Here is a 26,662-nt window from a genome sequence, read left to right as displayed (position 1 = left end):
TAAACCCAGGTCTCCAGCATTGCAGGCGGATTCTTTACTGCATGAGCCACCAGGGAAGCCCTAAAGCCCAATACAAAACTTTCCCTAGAGTGAAGATTTCTTTAACCACATTTGTGTATAGTGTGAAAAAGAAACCACTTTTTTTTTTTAATATAGATATATGACAACACCATTTTTTATAAAAGACCATCTTTCCCCTCTGTGCTTCTATGCTGGCCACTTTTGTCATAAATCAAGAACCTATCAATAATAAAGTATACACAGGTCCGTTTCTATACTCTCTTGATCTGTTCATTTACCCTGCACCAATACCACACTGCTTAATTAATCTAGATTTGCTATCTGGAACGTTGACTAACTTTGCTCTTCATCAAGATTCTCTTAGCTATTCTTGGCCTTTTGCATTTTCATATAAATTTTAAAATCACTTTCAACAAATACAAACTTGCTGGGATTTTAATTAGAATTACACAGATCAATCTGGGAGAGAATTAAAAAGAGGTCTTATCAGCCTCCTTAAATATTTGATCTTGTTATGCCAATGTAAATGGTAACAGTTTTTAGTTTTATTTTGTAATATTTTTTTCCTAATTTAATTTGCATAGTAACTTTTTATTCAGTGGCCATGATGAATTCAGTGACATTACTAATTCATTAAGTGTAGCTGTAGTTTATTTTGTTCAGATATATAGAATAATGTCTTCTACTAATAATGACAATTTTACTATTTCCTTCTGAATTCTTACTCTTACTTTATTGCATTGGTTATGACCTTCTGTACAATGCTGAATAGATGTAATGATGGTAGACATCCATGCCTCAGTATCCAGGAAGGTATTTTTAAGTACTTCACCATTAACTTTAGAGTTAATAAAGTTAACTTCACAGTTTCTTCATCTTTTTAAAGAAACTCTTTATCAGAATAATGAAGTTTCCTTTTATTTCCAATTTATTGAGAATTTTGTCATACCTGTGTATAGAATCTCAACAAACACTTTTACTTCATTTATTTACAGGTTTATTTTCATTTTTAATGTGATAAATTAGATTGACTTTCAACTTTTATATCAACTTTGCATTACTAGAATAAATTTAACTTTGTTACAATATGTAATCAGTATATCACAAGATTCATTGCCTATTTTAACCTTGTCTAAACTAAGTCCTTTGAAGATAGCTTTACGCTACTTTGCATTTTTCTGCATTATTCATAACACTGTATTCATATTATAACTGTATTTATAAAAACTGTAAGCATCTTCAGATCAGAACAGATCAGTCACTCAGTCGTGTCCAACTCTTTGCAACCCCATGAATCGCAGCACGCCAGGACTCCCTGTCCATCACCAACTCCCGGAGTTTACCCAAATTCATGTCCATCGACTCGGTGATGCCATCCAGCCACCTCATCCTCTGTCGTCCCCTTCTCCTCCTGCCCCCAATCCCTCCCAGCATCAGAGTCTTTTCCAATGAGTCAACTCTTCTCAGGAGGTGGCCAAAGTACTGGAATTTCAGCTTTAGCATCATTCCTTCCAAAGAAATCCCAGGGCTGATCTCCTTCAGAATGGACTGGTTGGATCTCCTTGCAGTCCAAGGGACTCTCAAGAGACTTCTCCAACACCACAGTTCAAAAGCATCAATTCTTCGGAGCTCAGCCTTCTTCACAGTTAAACTCTCACATCCATACATGACCACAGGAAAACCCATAGCCTTGACTCGATGGACCTTTGTTGGCAAAGTAATGTCTCTGCTTTTGAATATGCTATCTAGGTTGGTCATAACTTTCCTTCCAAGGAGTAAGCGTCTTTTAATTTCATGGCTGCAGTCACCATCTGCAGTGATTTTGGAGCCCAGAAAAATAAAGTCTGACACTGTTTCCACTGTTTTCCAATCTATTGCCCATGAAGTGATGGGACCAGATGCCATGATCTTTGTTTTCTGAACGTTGAGCTTTAAACCAACTTTTTCACTGTCCACTTTCACTTTCATCAAGAGGCTTTTGAGTTCCTCTTCACCTTCTGCCATAAGGGTGGTGTCATCTGAATATCTGAGGTTATTGATATTTCTCCCAGTAATCTTGATTCCAGTTTGTGTTTCTTCCAGTCCAGCATTTCTCATGATGTACTCTGCATAGAAGTTAAATAAACAGGTGACAATATACAGCCTTGACGAACTCCTTTTCCTATTTGGAACCAGTCTGTTGTTCCATGTCCAGTTCTAACTGCTGCTTCCTGACCTGCATACAAATTTCTCAAGAGGCAGATCAGGTGGTCTGGTATTCCCATCTCTTTCAGAATTTTCCACAGTTTATTGTGATCCACACAGTCAAAGGCTTTGTTTGGCATAGTCAATAAAGCAGAAATAGATGTTTTTCTGGAACTCTCTTGCTTTTTCCATGATCCAGTGGATGTTGGCAGTTTGATCTCTGGTTCCTCTGCCTTTTCTAAAACCAACTTGAACATCAGGAAGTTCACAGTTCACATATTGCTGAAGCCTGGCTTGGAGAATTTTGAGCATTACTTTACTAGCATGTGAGATGAGTGCAATTGTGCGGTAGTTGGAGCATTCTTTGGCATTGCCTTTCTTTGGGATTGGAATGAAAACTGGCCTTTTCCAGTCCTGTGGCCACTGCTGAGGTTTCCAAATTTGCTGGCATATTGAGTGCAGCACTTTCACAGCATCATCTTTCAGGATTTGGAATAGCTCAACTGGAATTCCATCACCTCCACTAGCTTTGTTCGTAGTGATGCTTTCTAAGGCCCACTTGACTTCACATTCCAGAATGTCTGACTCTAGGTCAGTGATCACACCATCGTGATTATCTGGGTCATGAAGATCTTTTTTGTACAGTTCTTCTGTGTATTCTTGCCATCTCTTCTTAATGTCTTCTGCTTCTGTTAGGTCCATACCATTTCTGTCCTTTATCGAGCCCATCTTTGCATGAAATGTTCCTTTGGTATCTCTGATTTTCTTGAGGAGATCTCTAGTCTTTCCCATTCTGTTGTTTTCCTCTATTTCTTTGCATTGATCGCTGAAGAAGGCTTTCTTATCTCTTCTTGCTATTCTTTGGAACTCCGCATTCAGATGTTTATATCTTTCCTTTTCTCCTTTGCTTTTCGCTTCTCTTCTTTTCACTATTTGTATTCAGCTATTTGTAAGCATCTTAAGGGAGGGCAAATACTTGTTTTGGTCTTTGTATACTCTCTACTGTTTGAAACACAGTACATATGTCAGATAAATGCTTGTTGAGTCAAAGTCCTCGTAATCTCCTAACAAGATATCTTTCACATTAAAGTCATTCTCAATAAATATCTGCTGATGATGAGTATGGCAGTGTTTTTTTTTTTTTTTTTCTTAATTTCAATGAGTCCCATCTTCTGAACTTAATTCCTCATGTTATTACCAGTTACAGACCTAACAACTTGCTGGCAGGAGCACAATTATAGCTCAAGACAGAAAATACTATGTTCACAAGGTTCACTGTCTACTCTAGAGGACAGAAACTCACACTTATCACCCAACTTATATGACATCCAGTCCATGGTACCCGGTCGGGTAGTCCAGCTTGGGCCCACTTCATATGCTAGACATCAGTGAGATTTTCCAATGGACCTACATCTACCTGAGAAATTTTGCCATGTTCTTCTTATTCTTCAGAAGCCCAGCTTACCAGTTTGATGTGTGATTTTAGAAACTGAGCTCTTTTGTCTCTGTTTCTAAGGAAAAACTTGGGCTTCCCTGAGAGCTCAGTTGGTAAAGAATCACCTGCATTGCAGGAGACCTCAGTTTGATCCCTGAGTCGGGAAGATCCCCTGGAGAAGGGCTAGGCTACCCACTCCAGTATTCTGGTCTGGAGAATTCCATGGACTGTATAGTCCATGGGGTCGCAAAGAGTCAGACACAACTGAGAGATTTTCACTTTCACTGAGAAAAATTTAAATGTACATTTTTGGTAAAAAGGTGTCTCTTTCCATCCACTGTGTGGCATTCCAACTGTACCTTGACAGTTATGTTGTATTCTAAACTCCTGCAGTACAATATACATACATATGAATTTGAGGCAATCAGTAACTTTAAAAGTCCCCAATGCAGACACATGAAGCAACACCTATGGGTTTTTACCACAAACTCTATCTCTGCCTAACTGCACCATCTATCAATCAATTCAGTACAAGAACATATCATATATACTATGTTAACAAGCTACTGTCCTGTTCCAGAAGTTAAAAGATTCATCAGACTTCTTGACCTTTGGAGCTAAAACAGAAGAACTGGAAACTGTTACACAGGTGTAAACCTGAGACAGATATAAAAATCTGTGAAAAGAAGTGAAAACTTTCAGAGAAACTAACCATAGGAAATATTTAGTAGCTATTACATGGAACAAGGGAAGTAAAAGGAATCTTAAGCTCTGTGGTCCTAAGCTTCTCAAGTTAAATATATTTAATATGATATGTCACTGACTGCAATTATGTTAAATCAGTAAGCCAGAGATCAAAGAAGTCAATGTTTCTTCAAAACAAACTCAAATATCAACCCACAGTCCATTAGCCCTTTATAAACATACACCATGTAAAGTAATGACAAATACAGTAGTGGACACAATGCTGAGCTGCTTCAGAAGATACTCAAGAGACACCTAGACTTTCATTTCTTGACCATGCGTTAGAGAGGTAGGGAATTCTGCCTCAGTCTAGGCTTTCCGTTTCTGTTTACCTACAGTCACAGGAAATAATCCTGGTAAATGTTAATGTTCTTAAATGTTTGCCAGACAAAATTTACCCAGTCTGGCCAAAAATACTATTAACATAAAAAAGGATATTTCCTCCTTGTTTGGTTGGTTGGTTGGTGGATTAGTTGGTTGGTTTTTAATGGTATATTTTAAAGATTCATTCCCTTAGGTTGAACTCTGTCTTCTGGTGCTTGACTGATCTGCTCCATGGAGTATAATTACTTGGACAAATCTGCTCTGTGGGACATAAACGACATTACATAGTATGAGCCTAGACCACTGTGACCAAGTTTGCACTAATCCATTTATTCTTTGCTCTTTATGTGAATAATTTACTCCAGGAGGAAAGTGTGCACTTGATATTTATTTACTATTCACTGGTAACATAAATTCTATTTAAGTGTGAAAATTCACACTTTGAGGAGTTTTGTTTTGTTTTGTTTTGTTTTGTTTTGTTTTAAGTGAGGCACTTATTAAACCTTGCAAGATACTAAGGCTCACTATAATATGAACATTAAGGATTCTGGCTTCTACTCTTCACAGTTTCTCTTCTGCTTTCTCTTTGAATTTTAAAAGGGCTTTCTGAGCACCATGCAGCACAAATTTGTGAAGGAAAGCACATATTAGAGATAGGGCAAGGAGTTGGTCTCTACTAGCAGAACCCACAGAGAAAGTAAGAATACGAGTCAGCCTCAGAATGGCCAGGCAGGGAGCAAACAGGGGCCCACTGGCCCAGGCCTGCTGGAAGCTCCATCCTTGTCCTTGTTTTCATGATTGTCAAATCAGCTACACGGAAGCTGGTGGATCCTGTAATGCCCTTCAGTGCTTCTACCCAGAAGTGATGCATCTATTTGACTCATGGTTGTTGTTGGCCAAAGTAAGTTTCCTGGCCAAGGCTTCCTTGAAAGAGGGTGAAGAAGGGGGATTCAACCAAGACCCAAAAGAAGGAGAAAGAGAACACCCATGACTAGCTCGTAACCATGAGACATAAAGCTCTTAGCACAGCATACGGCCCATGTTCAATGTTCAACACACAGAACCTATCAGTGTAATTGCTACTCAGGTGTTGCCTAGTGGATCACACACACACTCTACCCAAAAAGCTTCCATATTTTATATCTGAGATCAGCCTGCCTGCATTAGGGGCTTCCCTGGTGGCTCAGATGGTAAAGAATCTGCCTACAATGTAGGAGACCCAGGTTCGATCCCAGGGTTGGGAAGATCTCCTGCAGGAGGAAGCATCAAAACGGGGTCTCCTGCATTGCAGGTGAATCCTTTACCAGCTGAGCTACCAGGGAAGTCCTAAGGAAAATGTTAGGCCCCCAGAAAATGAACTAGAAGCTGGGCAGAAAGACAACTTAATGGGCCCAGGACAGTGAGACAGCCTTACTGACAAAAGGAACCATACACTCTGGGTCCAGATCTAGAATGCAGGCAAAAGTGTTAGTTGCTCAGTTGTGTCCAACTCTTGCAACCCTGTGGACTGTAGTCCACCAGGCTCCTCTGTCCATGGGATTTCTTCCAGGCAAGAATATTTGAGTGGGTTTGCCATTTCCTCCTCTAGGGGATCTCCACAACCCAGGGATCAAACCTGGGTCTCCTGCATCGTAGGCAGATTCTTTACCATCTGAGCCACTAGGGAAGCCCCTAATGCAGGCAGGCTGATCTCAGATATAAAATGTGGAAGCTTTTTGGGTAGTGTGTGTGTGTGTGATCAGCTAGGCAACACCTGAGTAGCAATTATACCAACAGATTCTGTGTGTTGAACACTGAACATGGGCCATATGCTGTGCTAAGAGCTTTATGTCTCATGGTTATGAGCTAGTCATGGGTGTTCTCTTTCTCCTTCTTTTGGGTCTTGGTTGAATCCCCCTTCTTCACCCTCTTTCAAGGAAGCCTTGGCCAGGAAACTTACTTTGGCCAACAACAACCATGAGTCAAACAGATGTATCACTTCTGGGTAGAAGCAGTGAAGGGCATTACAGAATCCACCAGCTTCCGTGTAGCTGATTTGACAATCATGAAAACAAGGACCAGGATGGAGCTTCCAGCAGTGCAGGGAACTAAGATGTGGAAAATCCCCTTCTGCTATGGATTGGATGTCTGGATGCTTATGTGTCCCCCACTCCACCCCCACCCACTAAATTCATATGCTGAAACCTAATCCTCAATATCCTGGCCTTTAGAGGTGGGGCCTTTGGGAGGTGATTAGATAATAAGCCCACAGGAACAAGGGCTTCCCAGGTGGCCCTAATGGTAAAGAATCCACCTGCCAAAGCAGGAGAGGCAGGAGACATGGGTTTGATCCCGGGAAGATTGGGATCATTGGGAAGATTCCCCTGAAGGAGGAACTGGCAACCCACTCCAGTATTCTTCCCTGGAGAATTCCCATGGACAGAGGAGCCTGGCAGGCTATAGTCCACGAAGTCGCAAAGAGTCGGACATCACCAAGCGACTGAGCATGCAGGCGTGCCACGTGAACAGAATAGTCTTCAGAGAGCTCCTCGACCTCCACCACCACCTGAGGACTCAGCAGAAAGATGGCTACCTATGAACCAGAAACCAGACCTTACCAGACACCAAATCTGGCTAAGACTTGACCTTGGACTTCCCAGATTCCAGAACTGTGAGAAATAAATGCTTAAAAGGCACCCCGTCTATGGTATTCTGTTATACCAGCCTGAAATAAGACATGTGCCAACCGGCACAAGTGAGAAGTGTAAGGAAAAAATTCTTCTGTAGTACTGAGCCCCTGCCATAAGGGGACTATCCCTCACTGGAGTACAGACATGGACGGTCTCCTTAAGTCATCTGGTAAACCTGTGACTTCTTACAGAGGACTGTGAGTGTACATCTTGGTCATGGTGAGTCCTTTGCCCAGGACTATCTCACCAGAGCCCTGCTCTTAACCACAATCTGACAAAAGCTAACTGAACAAGCAGGAGAGAAAACAAGACATCCCCATCTCCTTAAAAAGCATCAAGAAACCTCTACACACACAACTGGTATAAAGCCAGGCAACTTAGCAGAGTAGCCTCTGCAACTCTCCCTGCTTGTGAAAAAAAAACAAAACAAAAAAAAAGAAGTCAATCAAGGCATACATTAATACCACCAAAGGACACCAGCCTAACATAATACTGTGCTCTGAGATAGTCAGACTGTATTAAACAGTGACTCTCAGTGACCCAACCCCAGGAAGGCCTGACAGAGTAGAAGGGTTAGAGTTGGAAAAGCGGCCCTGTGCTTCTCTTGTTTGCCAGATCATAACATTCATTTGTACCTGTGTGTATGCTAAGTCGCTTCAGTCGTGTCTGATTCTCTGTGACCCCATGGACAGTAGTCGACCAGGCTCCTCTGTCCATGGGATTCTCCAGGCAAGAATACTAGAGTGGGTTGGCATGCCCTCCTCTCGGGGATCTTTCTGACTCAGGAGTCAAACCTGGGTCTTCTGCATTGCAGGCAAATTCTTTACCATCTGAGCCACCAGGCAACCTCCATTTGTACATTATACCTAAACTAAATACAGGATCCTACAGAGAGTAAGACTTCCATTGTCTCCCAAACCCAATGCCTTTTAAAGCCATATGAAGTATCAGGCACAACAGGAGGCAAAAGAGTCTAAGAAGCAAGAGCACAGACAAGCCCCCAAGATGATAGCTTATGGTGAACCGTGTTGGATTCTTGATCCCCAAAGAAGATTTAGCTTTGGAACCAGGGACCAGGCTTGATCACTCAAGAGCTTTTGCATAGCAGAGTATTATTAAAGTATGAAAAGGGACACAGAAAGCTTCTGACATAGACATCAGAAGGGGGATTGGAAGGACTATTTGAAGCTAATAAGACAACACTCTACACAGGGCCCAGAAATTTTACTTTTTCCTAAAATTTACAAGTAGAGTTCAAAATCTAGAATTCATGGTATAAATGTAACTTCCTTGTAGCTTCTAATCATGACTATGAACAGAAGAATTCCCTCACATAAATGGGTATTCATCTTAAGTATCAACCAACCAACACCAGGAATCCAATTGAAAGATGGGTTGAATGTATTCCAATTATCAATCATTCAATTCATGTCACTTTTCTTTTGTCCAACCTTGGGATTAGTCCTATAGCCTGTAAACTAGAAAATGACAGATAAACCATTCTCATTTTTACCAAATTGAGTGGTAATACATTCTCCAGCTGTCACTTTACATCGTGTTATTGACTTTCAGATTAAGCAATGCCTCTGAAGTCTGGACAGAGTCCACACAATGACACATTTCATTTCGGGGAATTCTGTTATTGAGATGACTGAACATGCGATCATTTGAAGCCATAATTTATTTATGCCCTTAATACTGGACTTGCTTTTAAAGCATGAGCAAAGGAACAGTAGGCTGTTTTCATGCATATGATCTCCATTATAATTACTCATTTTTAACATAATAAAAATGGTGGTCATCCATTTGATTAGACAGATCAAAGAGGTCAAACTAGTGTACATCACCCTTGAATTTCATATGATACACTCATCCTAATCTTTCCAACATCTAAATCTGAAGGTGTCACATATGTTCAGAATGCTGTCTATTATAAAGTCAACAATTACATTTTTATGTTTTGCATGGCAATAATGTACTTGAATATATTTGTTATAGGTTTTTAGATTTGTAATTAGAAATTAACTTCAAACTACCTGAAACATCATAGTGTATATAACATAAGATAGCTGAGCCTGAATGCAAATAAAATTACGTTGCTATACTAATTTACCTTTTCATAGCACTTTCATAAATATTATTTCATTAAAATGTTTATAGATGTTTCAAAGGGGCAAGAGAACATCACCAAAAATTTCACCAGAAGCAAAGCCCCATTCCTAACTGAAAGCAAGTGTATGTATAACAAAATATCAGAACAGAATATGTTTCATGAAACATATTTGAGGAAGCAAACAAAAATGTGACTTTGATTTAAATAACAAATGAGATAATTTTTCAAAACCAAGTACAAGGCTCTATTTTGGAGCATTTGAGTGAAGAAGAAAGCATAGATCCTTACCTGGAAACAACCAGATCTCACTTTCCTTGGTCTCTAATCCTCAGCAAGTGCTGAGCATTCTATACTCATCCACTAAGGGGAGGCTGCCATGGCCCACTCTGTATGACTTAGTACTTTCAATGAAAATCTAAAAGTGAGAAACCATCTAAGTATAATATGTGCAATGTCTGCGATTCAAGAAGACAATACTCATAGAAGGTGGCAGTATTGATTTTCAGTAAGAAAATAAAGGAACTACACGAGCTAAAAGCAGAAGCTGCAAATGAACACACATTCAGAGTGAAACAAATGAAGATATACTCTATCAGCATCCTCAGAGTAGACCATTCTCGCTAGTACTAAAATAATAAAACACTACCAGGAGTCAAGTTACAGGAATGTGCTGTTTGGCCCTTTTTGAACTAATAACCACCGGTTCCTTCGCTAATTCTGGAGCTTGCATTTTTAAGCAGACACTGCTGCCTTTCAAACAACTTACATCCTAGCAATCTCCTTCAGTTACTTGCATGGTCTTAAGGATCTGAGACATCCATTTGATGTCAGGAAATTGTCTCTACACACAAGACGACTGCACCCCAACTCAAATCTTTAAACTTCTCTTTCAGGGACTGGATCAGGACCTCAGAGAAAAGGCAAAGACTTTCTTTTAAGATCGGGTAAGAGAAATAGTCTTTTGCCCACTTTCTCCTGGGATGCTAGTTGCTGCTGAAAAGCCCAGAAGAGAAGCCAGCGCGCGGGGGGGAGGGTGGGTTGTTTCGGGGTGGGGGGTGGTCCTTGCGGCGGTAGATGTGTGAGTTCCAGAAGTTCTTATTCTTATCTTTCTACCATAATTGGCGATGTGACCCAAATACAAGGAAACCTTCTCGTTCCATTAACAGACCCAATTTGGATTAAGCAGCTCCGCGGGAAGAAACGACATCCTCCCGGCGGTAGCTAGCTGTTCTGCACTCTTGAGATAATTCTCTTAGTTTCATGTTAACATTTGGTTAAGGAGATGCTGGTGGGTCAGATTTGACACTGTGAATCCACTAAACCGTTTTAGAAGGACTTTTTCTCTCCCGAATGGCGAGCCCTAGGAGCTCAGCCCCAGCGCCAACACCTTTCCGGTGAAACACGCACTCTTGGGGAGGGGGTCCCGCTCGCCGGCCCCCCATCCTGCAGCGGCGCGCCCGAGAGCTGGGCGACCTGCTCTTTCTTTCGCCGTTTCTCCTTGCAATGTGCAAATTCTTCCCTAGCTGGGTGCAGGTAGACAGGACCGCCACCTGCTCATCCCAGAGGATACGCTGCAGAAAACTCGAATGGATAGTGTGCGGACGCAGGCTGGTCGCCAGCGGCGACAACTTTACAGATTTGTTCATGTTAGTTCTGGACCAGGTATAATAGCCCCCTTGAAGACAGGAAGCAAACGCCCCCTCTATAAAGCCCACTACCGTGTCACGCCGGCTCCCTGGAGCCACACTGGGTCAGTTCCCCGTCTTGCTCACCCCGCACAGGCACCCCAGGAACGCACTGCGAATGACGCCCGCCCCCCTCCCCGCAGTGGCAGCCTGGGGAGGTCGAGGTGTGCAGGGACAAGCAGTGCCGGAAGAGAACATCCCCGCCCCTCCCCTCCCCGCAACCCAGTCCTTCCCGGGGCAGGAAAGTGCTGGAGAGGCTCCGGGCTGGCGGAGGACTCGGACGCCCCAGCTCCGAGCGGGGCAGCCGGCGGGGTCCCCGCTCCCGGCTCCGGGGCTGGGGTGCGCGTGCGGCAGGTGCAGGGCCGCGGCCCGGGGAGCGAGCCGCGCTTACGTGCTCCAGCTTGTCTTTCCTCCGGAGCCAGACGCTGGCGCTGTAGTCCTGCTGCTTGACGCTGCTGTAGAAGTTCGCGCCCACTCGGGTCAGGCTCGGCGAGGGCTCCTTGGGGCGGCTTTTCAGCCTCATCTGCTCGAAGCCCTCGTGGGGGGAGGCCGAGAGCCACTCATGCTGCCGGATCTCCATCCTGACATGACCAGACGGCTGCCGGCGCGCAGCGGGCTCGGGATGGGCGTGCGGGAGGCCGGCCGGGGCTGAGGGAGGAGCGAGCGAACGCGGGCCGGGCGCGGGGAGCGCGGGGGAGCCGAGCGCGGGCAGGGCGGGGTGGAGCGGGCGGGGAGGGAGAGGGAGGAGAGGGAGAGGAGGGGAGGAAGATGGGGCAGGAGGGACGCCGCGAGCGAGGCGGAGGCGCGGGGTGCGGGCGCCTGCGGTCCAGGGCTGGCGCTCAGCACACCGGCCCCCGGCGGCACCGATTGGGCCGGGTCGGCTTCGGGCGGAGTGCGGCGGGAGGGGGCGGAGTGCGGCGGGAGGGGCCGCGCGCGCCTGCAGGTTGGCGCAGTGAGGAGGCCGAGGACTGCGAGTCCGGCCGCCGCCCCTCCCGCCGCGCCCAGCCGGGCGGCGGATCTCCCTTCCGCATCCTTCCCTCAGCAGGGCTCGGTCTCTTTCCCTCGGGTTTTTCACTCGAAAGCGAACCGCGCCTGGAGAAGTCAGCACCATCTCCGCGCCCCCTCCCTCCTTGGTACCACCCTGCCCTTCCCCCACTCGCCACCCTGACCTCTGCCTCCCCTCTTTCTCAAAGTTCAGTAACTTCCAGCCTCAGGAGCCCATTTATCCCACCCCTGGGGACTCCTAACAGAAGGTGTCCAGAAAACGGCCCCAAGGACAAGTGTCTTCTTGAGCCTGGTGCGCTTTCCTGGGAGGGTGTGTAGAGATGCGGACCCTCCGGGTGCGGTAGCCCGGCGGCGGCGCATGGCTCCCCGCAGCCTCGCCTCTCGGATCCTGGGAGGGCGATTCCAGGAGACACTCTGCCTCCGCTTCGTGCGGTTCTCTTCTTGGTTCCCAAGCTCCCAGAGCCAGGTTTGCATGCCCAAACCTTTTTACGAGTGCTTTCCCTCCCAGGCTCAGTCTTAAGATAGTGTGGCATGATTTTTTAGAAATAAGGTGGCATATTAATCATTAAATCTTAATAATCTCTTTATCCTTTTGCTATTTTTAAAATAAACATTTTTCAAAACATTCTTTGGTTTTTCCGAAAAGCCGAATAACAACTAGTGTTAAGGATTTCTCAGGTCCATTTAAAAGCTTGTTCAGTGTTTGAAAGCTGAAGTGTAATGGAGAGTTTAAAGGGAGCCGCAAAGGATAAACTGATCTCTCTAGCCCTTGGCAGAACAGTTACCCAGAACTATTCACCTTGCTTGATAGCTTCAAAGAATAAAATTCTGTGTTGGAATTTGATGAAGTTCTATGAAGGCAAGGATTGTGTATCATATCCTTTTAAAGTCTCCAAATGAAAAGATGATATTGTAATAGTCGTCGTTGAAATAAAATCCAATGAGCAGTCAGTTTGAGGATGCAGCAACTACATATAAACACACACAATTCTTGGTTATTCTAAATCTATTTTCTTAGGAGCTGAATTACATTGTGTAATGTGTACGCAGTCTATGGGTTATCTCTAAATCTCAACCGTTTGCAAAGACACAGGTTATTCATCCCATTTTCCTGGTGACTGAAAGAATTGAAACTCGAGCATGAATCACACTTCAAATCAAGGATTTGAACCACGTTTAAAAGACATCTAATGCTATGCATACCACTGGCTTGTTTCTCATATTTTGATATTACAATTTAACTTTCACTGATTTTGCTTTTATTTAAGTATAAACATACAAGTTAAGTGATTACAAGTATATATGTGTGTGTGTGTGTATGTGTGTGTGCTCGTGCACATGCGCGCACATGGTCAGTCACTCAATTGTGTTGGACTCTTTGCTACCCTATGGACTGTAGCCCACCAGGCTCTATCCGTGGGATTATATACCTGGAAGAATACTGGAATGGGTTGTCATTTCCTCCTGCTAGTGGTCTTCCCAACCCAGGGACTGACCTGCATCTCCTGCATTGCAGGCAGATTCTTTACTGCTAAGCCATGGGGGAAGCCCACAAGTGTGTGTGTGTGTGTGTGTGTGTGTGTCTTTTGTAATATTGGTGTTAGAAAAACCAGACTGCCCTTTTGCTAAGGCTACCTTTGCTTCTTGTTCTAAATATTACACTGTAGGTCATGTGATATAGCCAAACCTTGACAAGAGACAGATTTGCAATTCAAAGTAATAATGAAATGTTCCGCTGTAGTTGAATTTAAACAAATGGTGTCCATATCAAGTCAAATTTTCATATTGAATAATTTTTTTCTTTACCATTTTAGAGGAAAACACTATAGATACTACCACCATTTTTTTTGAAATGAGTATACTGGTAGCATACGTGTTACAGGCAAACTACTAAATTGAACATTAAATCAATTCATAGATAATGTTTTTATGATAAAAAATCAGTCAAAGCATAAATTTGTACTGTTTCATATTTAATCTACTTAGTATACAGTGCCAAATATCAAAATGGATTCAACAAATTTAAATAAACCTGGGTATAATCATATTCACAATATTTTTTCTTTCTTGGATCCTGTCCAGATTCTTTGATTATGACATTAATGTGGAATTTTCTGGTGACCTTCAAAAAAACATTGTATATGAAATGACTTAGTTCAAACTGTTGTGGAGAAGATAATATTTCTAAAGATGGCCAATGAGATTTTAGTATGAAAATCTCACACTAAAATATTATTGAAATATATAAATATTGTTGCTGCTGCTGCTAAGTCGCTTCAGTCATGTCCAACTCTGTGCAACCCCACAGACAGCAGCCTACCAGGCTCTGCCGGCCCTGGGACTCTCCAGGCAAGAACACTGGAGTGGGTTGCCATTTCCTTCTCCAGTGCATGAAAGTGAAAAGTGAAAGTGAAGTCGCTCAGTCGCTCAGTCGTGTCTGACTCTTAGCGACCCCATGGACTGCAGCCTACCAGGCTCCTCCATCCATGGGATTTTTCCAGGCAAGAGTACTGGAGTGGGGTGCCATTGCCTTCTCTGGAAATATTGTTGAATTTATATTAAGTAATTAGGACCCATAGCACTTTTTCCTATACATTTTCACAGCTCTTATTGCGGCATAGATGTTATGATTATCTGTCCAATCAGTCCATTGGCTTTTTGGGGAACTGGGACCACACCTGATCCTTTACTGTGCTAAATGATTTTCATATGATTTCAGTAGGCTTCAAGTTTATCTATTAAATGGAGATTAATCATTACTATCTCAAATAATTGCTAGAGGGATTAAATTACATAATACATAAGAAAACACTATGAACAATAGGCTGCTGTGTTATAGTTATCAGAACATTCAGGCACAGGAAAGTACTTTATACAATTCCAATGATATTGTCATTTTAATTGGCAGTTATATCAATTAATCTTGGTTGCTTATAATCAGTTACAGAAACTGCACTGATCCACAAATTTGCATCTCATTAATGTTTATATTTATTCTATAAGCACTTTACCCAGTCTTGGTAAAGTCATTACTGGTGTTTTACACAACACTTTCAAAATGTATAGCATTTTCAAATAAAACATACATGACCATCAACATCTATTGATTTCAAACTTAAACTTAACAGATACCATTGGCCAGAAATTGTTAACATTGTCTGAATTAAACATTTTGCATGGGTGTAAAACCTAAGGCTAGAGCAGGCTGAAAGTATTAAGAAGTAACAGGGAGGAGTGTTTTATTAAGCCTTTCATAGCAATAATAGTACCTTACATTTCTACAATATTTACATTTGTAGCATGTTTTCATAACCTTTATCATATTTTTACATCATGGAAAAATCATCTGAAAGTTGTCTTGATCACAGAGTCTGGTCTACAAGCTGTATTCATTGACTCTAAATAAAGGATTTTTTCTCTAACTTAAGATAAAAATATCTCAAATGAATATTTCTTAATATTTAGCGTTTTACTTTTTAATGTGTTTACTTTTACTAAGTTATTACCAGGTTTTGTTAAAGGTTTATTAAATAAAATGTTTCAATAATTAGACCTTCCTTGGTAGCATGCATTATGTCCTCCCTAATTACCTTCGCAGTATTACAGATCATATTAAAACATTGACCCAAGAAATACTCTAGTCTTTGTTGACAAGAAATTGATCCAGCTACTTAAAATTGCATTACTTGGAAAAAAAGAGACTATTTTTTAGAACATTTAAAGGTTCACAGCAAAATTTAGGAGAAAATACAGAAATTTCCTATATGCACCTGCTCTACATATAGATAGCTTCCCTCATCAACATCACTCACCAGAATCGTACATGGGTTACAACTGATGAGCCTATACTGATACATCATAATCACCCCAAGTCCATAGTTTACCTTGGAGTTTGCCCTTGATGTTTTAAGTTCTATGGGTTTGGACAAATGTATAAAGACATTATCCATCCCTATAGTGTCACAGAATACTCTCAGGGCTCTAAAAATCCTCAGTGCTCCACCTACTCTCCTCCCCTGCAACCCACGCCCATGTCTATAGCCATGTAGTTGTTACTGATCAGTTATAAAATGACAATGAGGATTTTTGAAATATTAAATTATTAACAAAGTGTATTTATCTGCATACAAACTTCTTTTGGACTAACAATTCTTTTTTTCAGTGCCTACTTTGCTGGTCACTGAATTGGTCCATCACCAAAGGTATTATATCATTTGTTTCTCACAAAAACTGTGCAAAGTAAACATAATCACTCCTGTGTTTCAGATGAGGAAACAAAGACTCAGGAAGATTAGCTTGCTCAAGAGACACAGCTAACAAAAGCCAACGTTATGGCTGAAACTCAAGAGTGGCTCAACTCTCAATACTGTTTTCACAGCACAAACCTGTCTGGTCTTGCGTGGCATTTCTACTGGGTTAAGAGTGCCACAGTGAGCTGGAAGGAAGCTGGTGAGTAGTGGGAAAAGTTGATTAGCCCCAGGATGAGACTCTAGTAGAATGAGTTTATACTGTTAGGTGCTCACATCTTACTCACACAAGGAGAACCAAATGCGAGAGCAGTGTGATATTTCTGAGTGTTAAAAACATTGGTTCTGGTGCCAACTCATTTGACAACCAACCAATTGTGGGACTTAATCAAAATACTTTGCCTAATTACATCTGCCAAGTTGCTGTGGTTTAATCACAAAGTTGACCTGTGCAGTGAGCACTGGACAGATCATATCAACACATCTGATTGGCCGTGTCACAAAAAATTAGCCAATGTCTATACTGAGAAAAAAATAAAGAGGTTAGTTGAAAAGATTAACTGGATGCTTAGTACAACAAAAAGCTTCTGGTAGAAAAAAGAAATCAAAATTATCCTAATTCATAGAGTGGATAGATTAAACCATTCAGACAGTTGCTTAAATTGTCACTTCATGTGGCCTTTATGCCTACAGCCATTGAACTGTGAATTCATACTTGAAAATCACCCTGACAGTCTAAATTCAATTCTGAGTACCTGGGACAATTTTTTATGTCTCTTATGATATCATTGGGCTTCCCTAGTAGCTCAACTGGTGAAGAATCCGCCTGCAATGCAGCAGACCCTGGTTCAATTCCTGGGTTGGGAAGATCCCCTGGAGAAGGAACAGGCTACCCACTCCAGTGTTTTTGGGCTTCCCTGGTGACTCAGACAGTAACGAATCCACCTGCAATGTGGGAGACCTGCGTTCAATCCTTGGGTTTGGAAGATCCCCTGGAGGAGGGCATGGCAACCCATTCCTGGAGAATCCTCATGGACAGAGGAGCCTGTCAGGCTATGGTCTGTGGGATCACAAAGAGTCAAACACAATAGAGCGACTAAGCACAGCACAGCACAGCATGGTATCATTATAAAGTGTATCCAACTCAACAGTAAAAAAGGAAATATCTGATTGGTAACTTATACCATAATTATGGTTACACCATTAATATAGTAAGTTACACCATAATTCTTACTTATTCCTAGAATCTTAAAACTGAAATCTAACCTTAAATAGAATGATGTGAGAATGATGTATATTTACTGAATCTGGGCACCCATGAAGAATGTTCTTTGCATGGTTCCTTATATTTTTATGCCACCCTGGTAGTGATCATAGCTTTCTTTTACTTTTTGTTTTTTTTAGGAACCCATTGTTATTGACATCAATAATATGGAATTAGTAAATATCATAAGACTATTTAAACACCTCTGACATCTCCTACTTGTTCATCTGTGCTAAAAAGGAATTTACTAACTTCATAGATACTCAATATACCTGACAGACTAGTTTTTTTTATTTCTGTAGTAAATCATGTTGATATGTACCATCTCAATGCTTGTCCAAGCTCACTGTTTATAGCTCTGTACATTACACAATATCTTTTGAAGATAAAATGTATCATATTGAGTACCCAACAAGGAAATTCAGAAAGCTTAGAGCTAAGTTTTATGCTTAGTTGCTGGAGCTTTGCTTGGTCTTAGGTTTTCTAAGCTACTGATGTCCTTCTCTCACTCCCTATTATGTGACTCTAGTTCATTGCCCTTGTTTTAATGATCTTTTTCCAGTCTTCATTTTTTGCAAATGGCTTTGTTAAATGAAGGCAGAGAATAAATAATAGATGAAGAATTAGTTAATCTGTCATGAGCCAACACTGCCTGTCAGCTTGTCAATCTGACGGATTGGTTTCAAGTTGTAAAGACTGTTAAATTAATATACAAAGATGGACAGTGCACATTAAACATATTTCATTTCCCTCTTTGAATATTTCTATTCTAATTATTCTCAAGATACTCCAGTCCTTTCCAAAAGCATCCATTTTAGCCACTTATGTGTACTAGGCCATGAAGACACAAGATAAATAAAACAAGATTAAAAATTATTTAAGCTTGATCTGGTTGGAGAAGCAGACAGGTAAATGCTGTAATATAGCCACAGGTGCAGCGAAACCAGGAGAAGTATGAGCTAGGGGGAAAGTAACAGAGAAAATTACCCAAATGGGGATAAGACTCTAAAAAGAAACTGTGGTTACACACTTAGATGATGATCTCAGCAGAGAGATACAGCTCAGCTTTGCAGAATTCAACTCAGAATTCCAACTTGACAAACATGTATTGAGTATCTAGTGTGTCCTTAGTTTGGTGACCACCATGGGCATTCAAAATTCAGAGAAATCATAAACCCTAGTGTAAATGAATTTACAGTCTTAAAAATAGACAAACCTTAACCAAATCACAGATAACATAAGATTATGATAAAATGTTGAGATAACATGAGATTATGATCAAGTGTTGAGAAATGATCAAATGTCGAGAAATTAGATAGTAAATCAATAGCTCCCAATCAGGCACTGAAAAATACACTTTCCCTGATTTTAGGGTATATAACCTGGTTTGGGAAGGCAGATCTTGCTTTGGGAAAAGTCAGTAGGTGGCAGGTATCACACTGGTTCTGAGAGTTGTTTAGCAAGCTAAACATAAAAAGGCCTGCTTAGAAGAGAGATTCTAATTTATTTGATGTACCTGTTAGTGTGGAATAGGTGGATGCTCAAGGTAGCTTCTGAAAGTTCACTCGCTGAACCCGACACGCAGTTGGACCGAGGCTTATAATTTGGTTGTAGTCCCAGCTTCAGAATGAAAATGTAAACTCTATAGGCTTCAGTGTCTTTATTGGGAATAGACATGTAAAGAACAGGTGCATATAATTTCCTCCCTTTTAATCTTGTTACTATGTTGCCCAATTATTTATTTTACAAATACAAAAGTTATAATTCTAATATAATAAGTCATTAGTATACTTAGGGTTATTCTAAATGATTGTTCAACCAGAATTTTGCTGACAGGAAAAAAAAAGTGAATTATGATAAAGTATTACTAAAATCCTCAGTTACCCTGAATATGTATACTTCTCAAAATCTTGACAGAGAATCTCAAAGCCAATGTATACAGTATGAGAGAAGGGTAATTAAAGCATTTAGATACTCTAAGAAGAACGCTCCCTGGCTTATACTTATCAGACATCACGGTGTTTACCTACCTGCAGGTGGTAGATGAAGGAGGCTATAAATTCCAGTAAAGGAAGGCGGTGAACCCAATGGGGCAGAAACAGATTATAACTAGAAAACCTAGCCAAGAAGTCCCTTAGTGTGCAGGAGACGTAAAAGGACTCATAGTTCGCCAGACCAGGGACTCAGATAGGAAAGGAGGGCATGACACAAAACAAGTTAAAATCAGGTATCAGCAGCTCGCTAAGAACATGCACAGGAAATGCAGAAGGAAAACTGGTTTCGCTGGTAAGTGGGCCTAGTAAATTGAATATAAATTGTCAGGAAACTGTTCAGAAAAAGACAAAATGGCAGCAAGCCAATTGGAATTTCAGAGAATCCTTGCTGGGGATGGAGTCAAGATGGCAGAGCAGGAGGATGCAGACTTCACGTATCCTCACAACTAGGGCACCTACCTTGCACTAGCTGGGGGCCTCGGACACCTAAAAGGATGGGAGGAACCCTTGCACAACTGGGTAGGAAGTGGAGGGAGGTGGAAGGGGGGTAAAAATAGTGGAGGCAGAACAGGACCAGCACCCCTGAGGAGCAGCTGGGTGAGGGGAGGGGTTCCAACGATTAGAGGCACCCATGTTTTCATTTTTATTTTTCCTAATGCATTTTTAATTTTTCTAATTCTTTGTTATTGTTCTGTTCCCTTTTTGTTTGTTGCCTTCTTATTCCCCTGCACAGTTTGTGGGGCATTAGTTCCCAGATCAGGGGGTCAGGCCTGAGTTCCTGTGGTCGGAGCAGAGGAGGGTGGGACAAATTGGGAGAGTAGCATTGATGTTTATATGCTACCATGTGTAAAATAGAAAGCCAGTGGGAACCTGCCTTACACCACAGGGAGCTCAGCTCTGTGATGACCTAGAGTGGTGGGATGGGGGGTGGGAGGGAGGTTCAAGAGGAAGGGGGTTTATATATATATACACACACTTATAGCTGATTCGAGTGCTGTACAGCACAAACTAACAACATTGTAAAGCAATTATACTCCCCCACAGAAAAGAATCATTTTTTCCATTTACAACTTTATTATGAGAAATAAAATGGCATATGATTTATATGAACTGTCTTATGACTCACCCTGTCCCACTCTTCATGTGTGAGATGAGACAGAGCCCAACCTGAGACATCACTTTCCACACCTCTTGATCCCCAAAAAATTTTACGTGGATTTTTCTAAAACCACAGACGCTCTTTATTCAGGAGGAGAGCAAGTTGTTTTTTTGAAATATAGTTAAGCATAATGATTCCTGGTTGTTTGTTTTTGTTTGTTTTTTGTAGATTATATTCCATAACAGGGATTACAAAATACTGGGTATAATCCCCTGTGCTGTACAGTAAATCCTTGTTGCTTATCTATTTTATGTATAAAGAAAGAAAGAAAGAAATGAAGTCGCTCAGTCGTGTCCAACTCTTTGCGAACCCATGGACTGTAGTCTACCAGGTTCCACCGTCCATGGGATTTTCCAGGCAAGAGTACTGGAGTGGGGTGCCATTTCCTTCTCCAGGATTTTAAGTACAGTAGTGTGTATTTTTTAATCTCTATACCCACAATTTATAATCCCATACCCCTAATTTGTCCCTTCCCACCTCCTCTTTGGTAACCATAAGTTTGTTTTCTATGTCTGTGAGTCCGTTTCTGTTTTTTATAAACATAAATTTGTAGTACTTTTTAGATTCCACCTGTAAGTAATATCATATAGTACGTGTCTTTTTCTGTCTGATTTATTTCACTAAGCATAATATTCTCTAGGTACATCGAAGTTGCTGCAAATGGCAATATTTCATTCTTTTTATGATTCAGTAGTAGTCCACTATATACATTATACACATACACACACACACCACATCTTCTCAAGCCATTCATCAACTGACAGACACTTAAGTTGCTTTCATGTCTTAGCAATTGTAAATAGAGGTACTATCCATGGGGTTGCAAAGAGTCGGACATGACTGAGTGACTAACACACACACATACACACATATACACATGAACATTGGGTGCATGTATCTTTTAGAATCAGTGGTTTTGTTTTTTCTGGGTATATAAAGAAGGGAGCAACTCTGAATGCTTACTCCATTCCAGGTGCCATGCTGAGAGCTTTGTATACATTTTCATCTAATGCTCAAAGCAATTTACTATTATCCCAATTTCATATTCTAGAAACTGTGGCTTCAAGAGGTTAAGTAAACTGCTCAAGGTCACATAAAAGTAAGTGACAGAACTTGGAGTCCAACCCTCTACTGCTTTTCAAAACCCAGGTTCCTAATATATATTCTGTTGTAATCACTTAATTAAATGAATAGAAAGCAGCTGTGCACTTTCACCCTGTTAAACTCAACCTGTGTAACTTCTTTCCTTGCTCATAAAGGACTCTTCTGGCATGTTTCATAGTTTATTTTGTCACTTTTTTAAAATTTTAGGAAGTTCAGTCTAGAAATCACAGAACTCCAATTTTGCATGCAATTGACTTTTCCCTCTTCCTGAAAACCTGCAGCTGGGGAAGGAGGCTGCTCTATCTCCTCTACCACTTAATAACCTCTGCTCATGGCCTCTCCAGGTTAGACATTAGAATAAAGAGTGTTGCATGTTGGGTTCCCCAGGAATTAGACTCTTAAGACAGAGCTTAGTATCCAAGCATGGCCTTAGGGATTAACATAGGTGGAAGGAAGGGGGCAAAGGGAGAAGCCGATCAATCCCAAAAAGGCCTCACGTGAACCCCTGGAGTGCTCTGGAGCTGGGACGGCTCTTCAACTTAGCCTGAGTTGGAGTAGGGGTTAGAAATTCATTTGTACCCAGTCTTGATCAGTCTTTGTGTGTGGTACACCCCTGTGACCTTGGGCAAGGCAACTTTCTTCAGCTGAGGTAGTCCCCAAAGAAAGCTGACAGCTGAAGGCCATCTTGAGGCAGCACTCCACAAAGTTGCGGGAATAAGCCTTTCTTTTCTAAAGAGGGTCTCCATGGCACACCACAGCATCCACTACAGGGACCAATGGTAAGAGGGAAGGAACATCTTTCTGGCTAGATGGTCATCTGCTCCTGATGCTCTGTTCATGCGGCATATACCAATGCTGATTCTTTTCCTTCCATGGGGGAACTTTAGAGGGTTCTTTGAAAGTCTTTTGTCACTAAGGATCTCTCTCCTGCAGTTCTTATGTTGGTAATATGTACTCAGAGGAGCTGCTTAAAATTTTCCTCTGAGCCCCCTTCCATCCTGGCTTCCTCAGGTCCATGCTCTGCTGGGTCACTTCACTTCTCAAGCAGCCTTTTTAGGCAGAGCATTCAAAGATGAGCAATGCCAGAAAAGCCTCCAGCATTAGCTCATAAAATTAGACATCCTTGTCCCTCCACTCCAGACATGTAGAACTTTTAGTGTAGCCCTGGCTTTGTGTTCTTCAAAAGGAAGACATCACCTTCTATCTGTAGATTTTCCCAGGAAGGGATTGGGTATGATGTACATTGTTCCCCAAGCCCCAGGGGGCAAAAATATATATGCTACCATATAAATCTAGATCTATTCTCCTCCAGTGTCTCCTTTTGGAATAAACCTGGTTATGTTCTCATTTTTCATTTGAATCCACCAAGAAACACTTCCATTTTCTAGCCATGAAGTGCTTGATCCCAGAAATCTTGTGTGATGCCACATGAAAGGTGACAGCCATGCAGGCATTCCGCTATTGCAAGGCAGACAGAGACAGAGTCCATCTATTCTGCAATAAGGTGAACCAGAATATGCATAGGATGGGTAGCACATAATCCATATGTTGAGTACTTCTACATTTCTAGCCCTTCTAGATCAGTTCAGTCGCTCAGAACGTGTCCAACTTTTTGCGACCTCATGGATGGCAGCACGCCAGGCTTCCCTGTCCATCACCAACTCCCAGAGCTTGCTCAAACTCATGTCCATCGAGTCAGTGATGCCATCCAACCGTCTCATCCTCTGTCATCCCCTTCTTCTCCTGCCTTCAATCTTTCCCAGCATCAGAGTCTTTTCCAGTGAGTCAGTTCTTCGCATCAGGTAGCCAAAGTATCAGCTTCAGCATCAGTCCTTCCAATGAATATTCAGGACTGATTTCCTTTGAGATTGACTGGTTGGATCTCCTTGCAGTCCAAGGGACTCTCAAGAGTCTTCTCCAACACCACAGTTCAAAAGCATCAATTCTTCGGCACTCAGCTTTCTTTATAGTCTAACTTTCACATCCATACATGACTACTGGAAAAACCATAGCTTTGACTAGACGGATCTTTGTTGGCAAAGTAACATCTCTGCTTTTTAATATGCTGTCTAGTTTGGTTGTAGCTTTTCTTTCAAGGAGCAAGTGTCTTTCAATTTCATGGCTGCAGTCACCATCTGCAGTGATTTCGGAGCCCAAAAAAATAAAGTCTCTTACTGTTTCCATTGTTTTCCCATCTATTTGCCATGAAGTGATGGGACCGGATGCCATGATCTTAGTTTTCTGAATATTGAGTTTTAAGCCAACTTTTTTACTCTCCTCTTTCACTTTCATCAAGAGGCTCTTTAGTTCTTCTTCGCTTTCTGCCATAAGGGTGGTGTTATCTGTTATTCTGAGGTTCTTGATATTTCTCCTGACCATCTTGATTCCAGCTTGTGCTTTATCCAGCACAGCATTTCACATGATGTACTCTGCATCTAAGTTAAATAAGCTGGGTGACAATATACAGCCTAGATAACACTCCTTTTATTTTCACATGTCACACTTTGAAGACAAAGGGCCTGAGCAATCTCCCTGAGCAAAGATAATAATATGTTCTTTCCACTTCATGGTTTGCCCCCCAACCATCTGGGCCATCCGTGAATTTTGAGAATGGTTGAGGTTTGCTCTCTACTTTCCCTGGCCGTGACAACTAATTTTCACAAGGTTACACAGTTCATGCATGTGTGCATTCTAAGTCATTTCAGTTGTGCCTGACTCTTTGTGACCCTATGGACTGCCAGGCACCTCTGTCCATAGGAATCTCTAGGCAAGAATACCAGAATGCCCTCTTCCAGGGGATCTTCCCAACCCAGGGATAGAACTCACATCTCTTATGTCCCCTGCCTTGGCAGGCAGTTTCCTTACCACTAGTGCCACCTGGAAGCGCATACAAGGGAGTATAACCAACACCATAAACTTGTTCAGAAATCAGTCTTAAAGTATACTAGCAGGAGTGTGAATCCAATAACTGATTAGGGCTAAAATAGCTTTGAATACCAAGAGCTTATTGCTGTTACCAAGAAGTACCTTTGTTTTTATAGTTTTCATTCAATTCTAATGATTACTCTGGGACTTAGCAGAGAATCAGTTCAGTTGTCACACTGTGAATCAGTGTGTTAAAAACTCCTAAGACGCTGCCCCCAGTCTTCTGGCTTAAGCAGGTGTAAAGTCAAGAAGGATATTGAGCAACATCGTCTATATATTAGAAAAGTCCTTGGAGGGGGAGAATCAAGATGGCAGTGTAAGAGGCTGCGGAGCTCACCTCCTCTGACAAATACATCTACAAATGGAACAATTCTCACAGAACATCTACTGATGTACTGATGTTTACCAGCAGAAGGCCTCAAACACCTAAAAGGACCAGACAGATCTCCATGGAACCAGTAGGGTGGAAAAAAAGAAGAGGAAGCAGGATAAGACCTGTGCCGCTGGGAGGGAGCTGAAAAAGAAGAAGGGTTCCCGCACCCTGGGAAGCATCCTCACCAGGAGGGAGGTCCCCTGGGACAGAAAAGGAGCTTCAGAGGCTAAAGAGGAGAGTGCAACAACGGTTTGTGGCAAGCAGGACAGAGAGAAACCTGCAAAGATGGTAGGTGCCGCCACCCTGTGCATCCCAGCCTGAGACAGGTGTCCACTGGTGAGGGCAGGGTTGGGTGCTAAAACTCGGGGTTTAGAGGACAGCCCTGGGATGAGGACTGTTATTGACTGCACGGGCACAGCCTGAAGGGCCCGGAATATGGTACAACTGCAACCAGGGCTGTTTGCAGAAAAAGCCGGGGCCAGCAATAGAAGGAAAGTGCCGTTGTTAAGCGGCATCAGAAGGGACGGGTAGAGCTGCCATTACAGCCTCTTTCTCCCACCTCTGCAGTCTCCAGAAGAGTGTACCCCAGCTGCCTTGTAGGCTGGCTTCAGTGCCAAGCACTGCCTCAGCAGGCACCAGGAGAGCTGGAGAGATGCCAGGAGGTTACCCATATGCAAAGGCAAGGCTGAAACCACAGCTGAGCCCCCGGGACCAGACAATTTAGAAAGCAGGGTTGAAAACTCTCCCCCTGTGGCTGTGTGAGCCATGGATTTATGCCTCCTGTGCTGGCTTTGTAAGTTTAATGCCTGAGGGACATCCCAAAGGACAATGGGTGCTCCCAGTGACTGATCTGGCCTTAGCAGCTGTGGGCTTGGTGGGTGTGTGCACACGGGGCTGGCTGGGCTGGGACTGGCTGGGCCAGCATCTGAGCTGCCTCCATGGCTCCCACAGTAGATCCAGATGCACAACTTCCGTGACTTCTGGGGCCTGACTTCAGTGGACCTGTGCTGTGGCCTTGTGAAAACAGTGTCTGAGAGACACCTGGGCCCTTTGCCGGCATTCCCATGGTTGAGGCAGGGCCAAGGACAGTGCCAACAAGGGTGTATTTTGTGAACTCACACAATGGGTGAAAGATGACTTAACAGAGCACACTCATCAGTGAACAGCTTCAGTGGAGGGATACCCAGTGGCTCCTCTCTTCGTGGGAGCACTCCAACCCTGCCTACCTCACACCTCAGCTCAGAAACACAGCTCAGAAACAGACATGGGGCTTCTACTCTAACAATGAAGGAGCTGATTCCTGCCACTAACAGGGCAGTGACAACCTCAGAGCAAAGAAGAGATCCTGCTCAACATCCAGTCCAGGTTCTGGTCACCACAAGACCAGCCACACCTCTTATCAAGGGGATAATGGCC

At 42.4% G+C, this 26,662-nt stretch overlaps 1 protein-coding gene across 1 annotated transcript in view; it reads right to left on the bottom strand.

Annotated features, from left to right (window-relative positions):
* PLD5 (phospholipase D family member 5) overlaps positions 1–11,812 on the bottom strand; it is a 427,488-nt gene extending 415,676 nt beyond the window's left edge. Inside the window, exon 1 of the mRNA XM_061382516.1 lies at positions 11,567–11,812. Within this exon, the coding sequence (XP_061238500.1) occupies positions 11,567–11,755 (189 nt within the window). The 5' untranslated portion in view covers positions 11,756–11,812. The remainder of the gene's footprint in view (positions 1–11,566) is intronic.
* Positions 11,813–26,662: the final 14,850 nt, after the last annotated feature.

The sequence above is a fragment of the Bos javanicus genome, chromosome 16, assembly GCF_032452875.1.
Source record: "Bos javanicus breed banteng chromosome 16, ARS-OSU_banteng_1.0, whole genome shotgun sequence".
NCBI classification, from domain to species: domain Eukaryota; kingdom Metazoa; phylum Chordata; class Mammalia; order Artiodactyla; family Bovidae; genus Bos; species Bos javanicus.
Note: the sequence above shows the minus strand (reverse complement) of the source record. Positions and strands in the feature narration are given on the sequence as shown.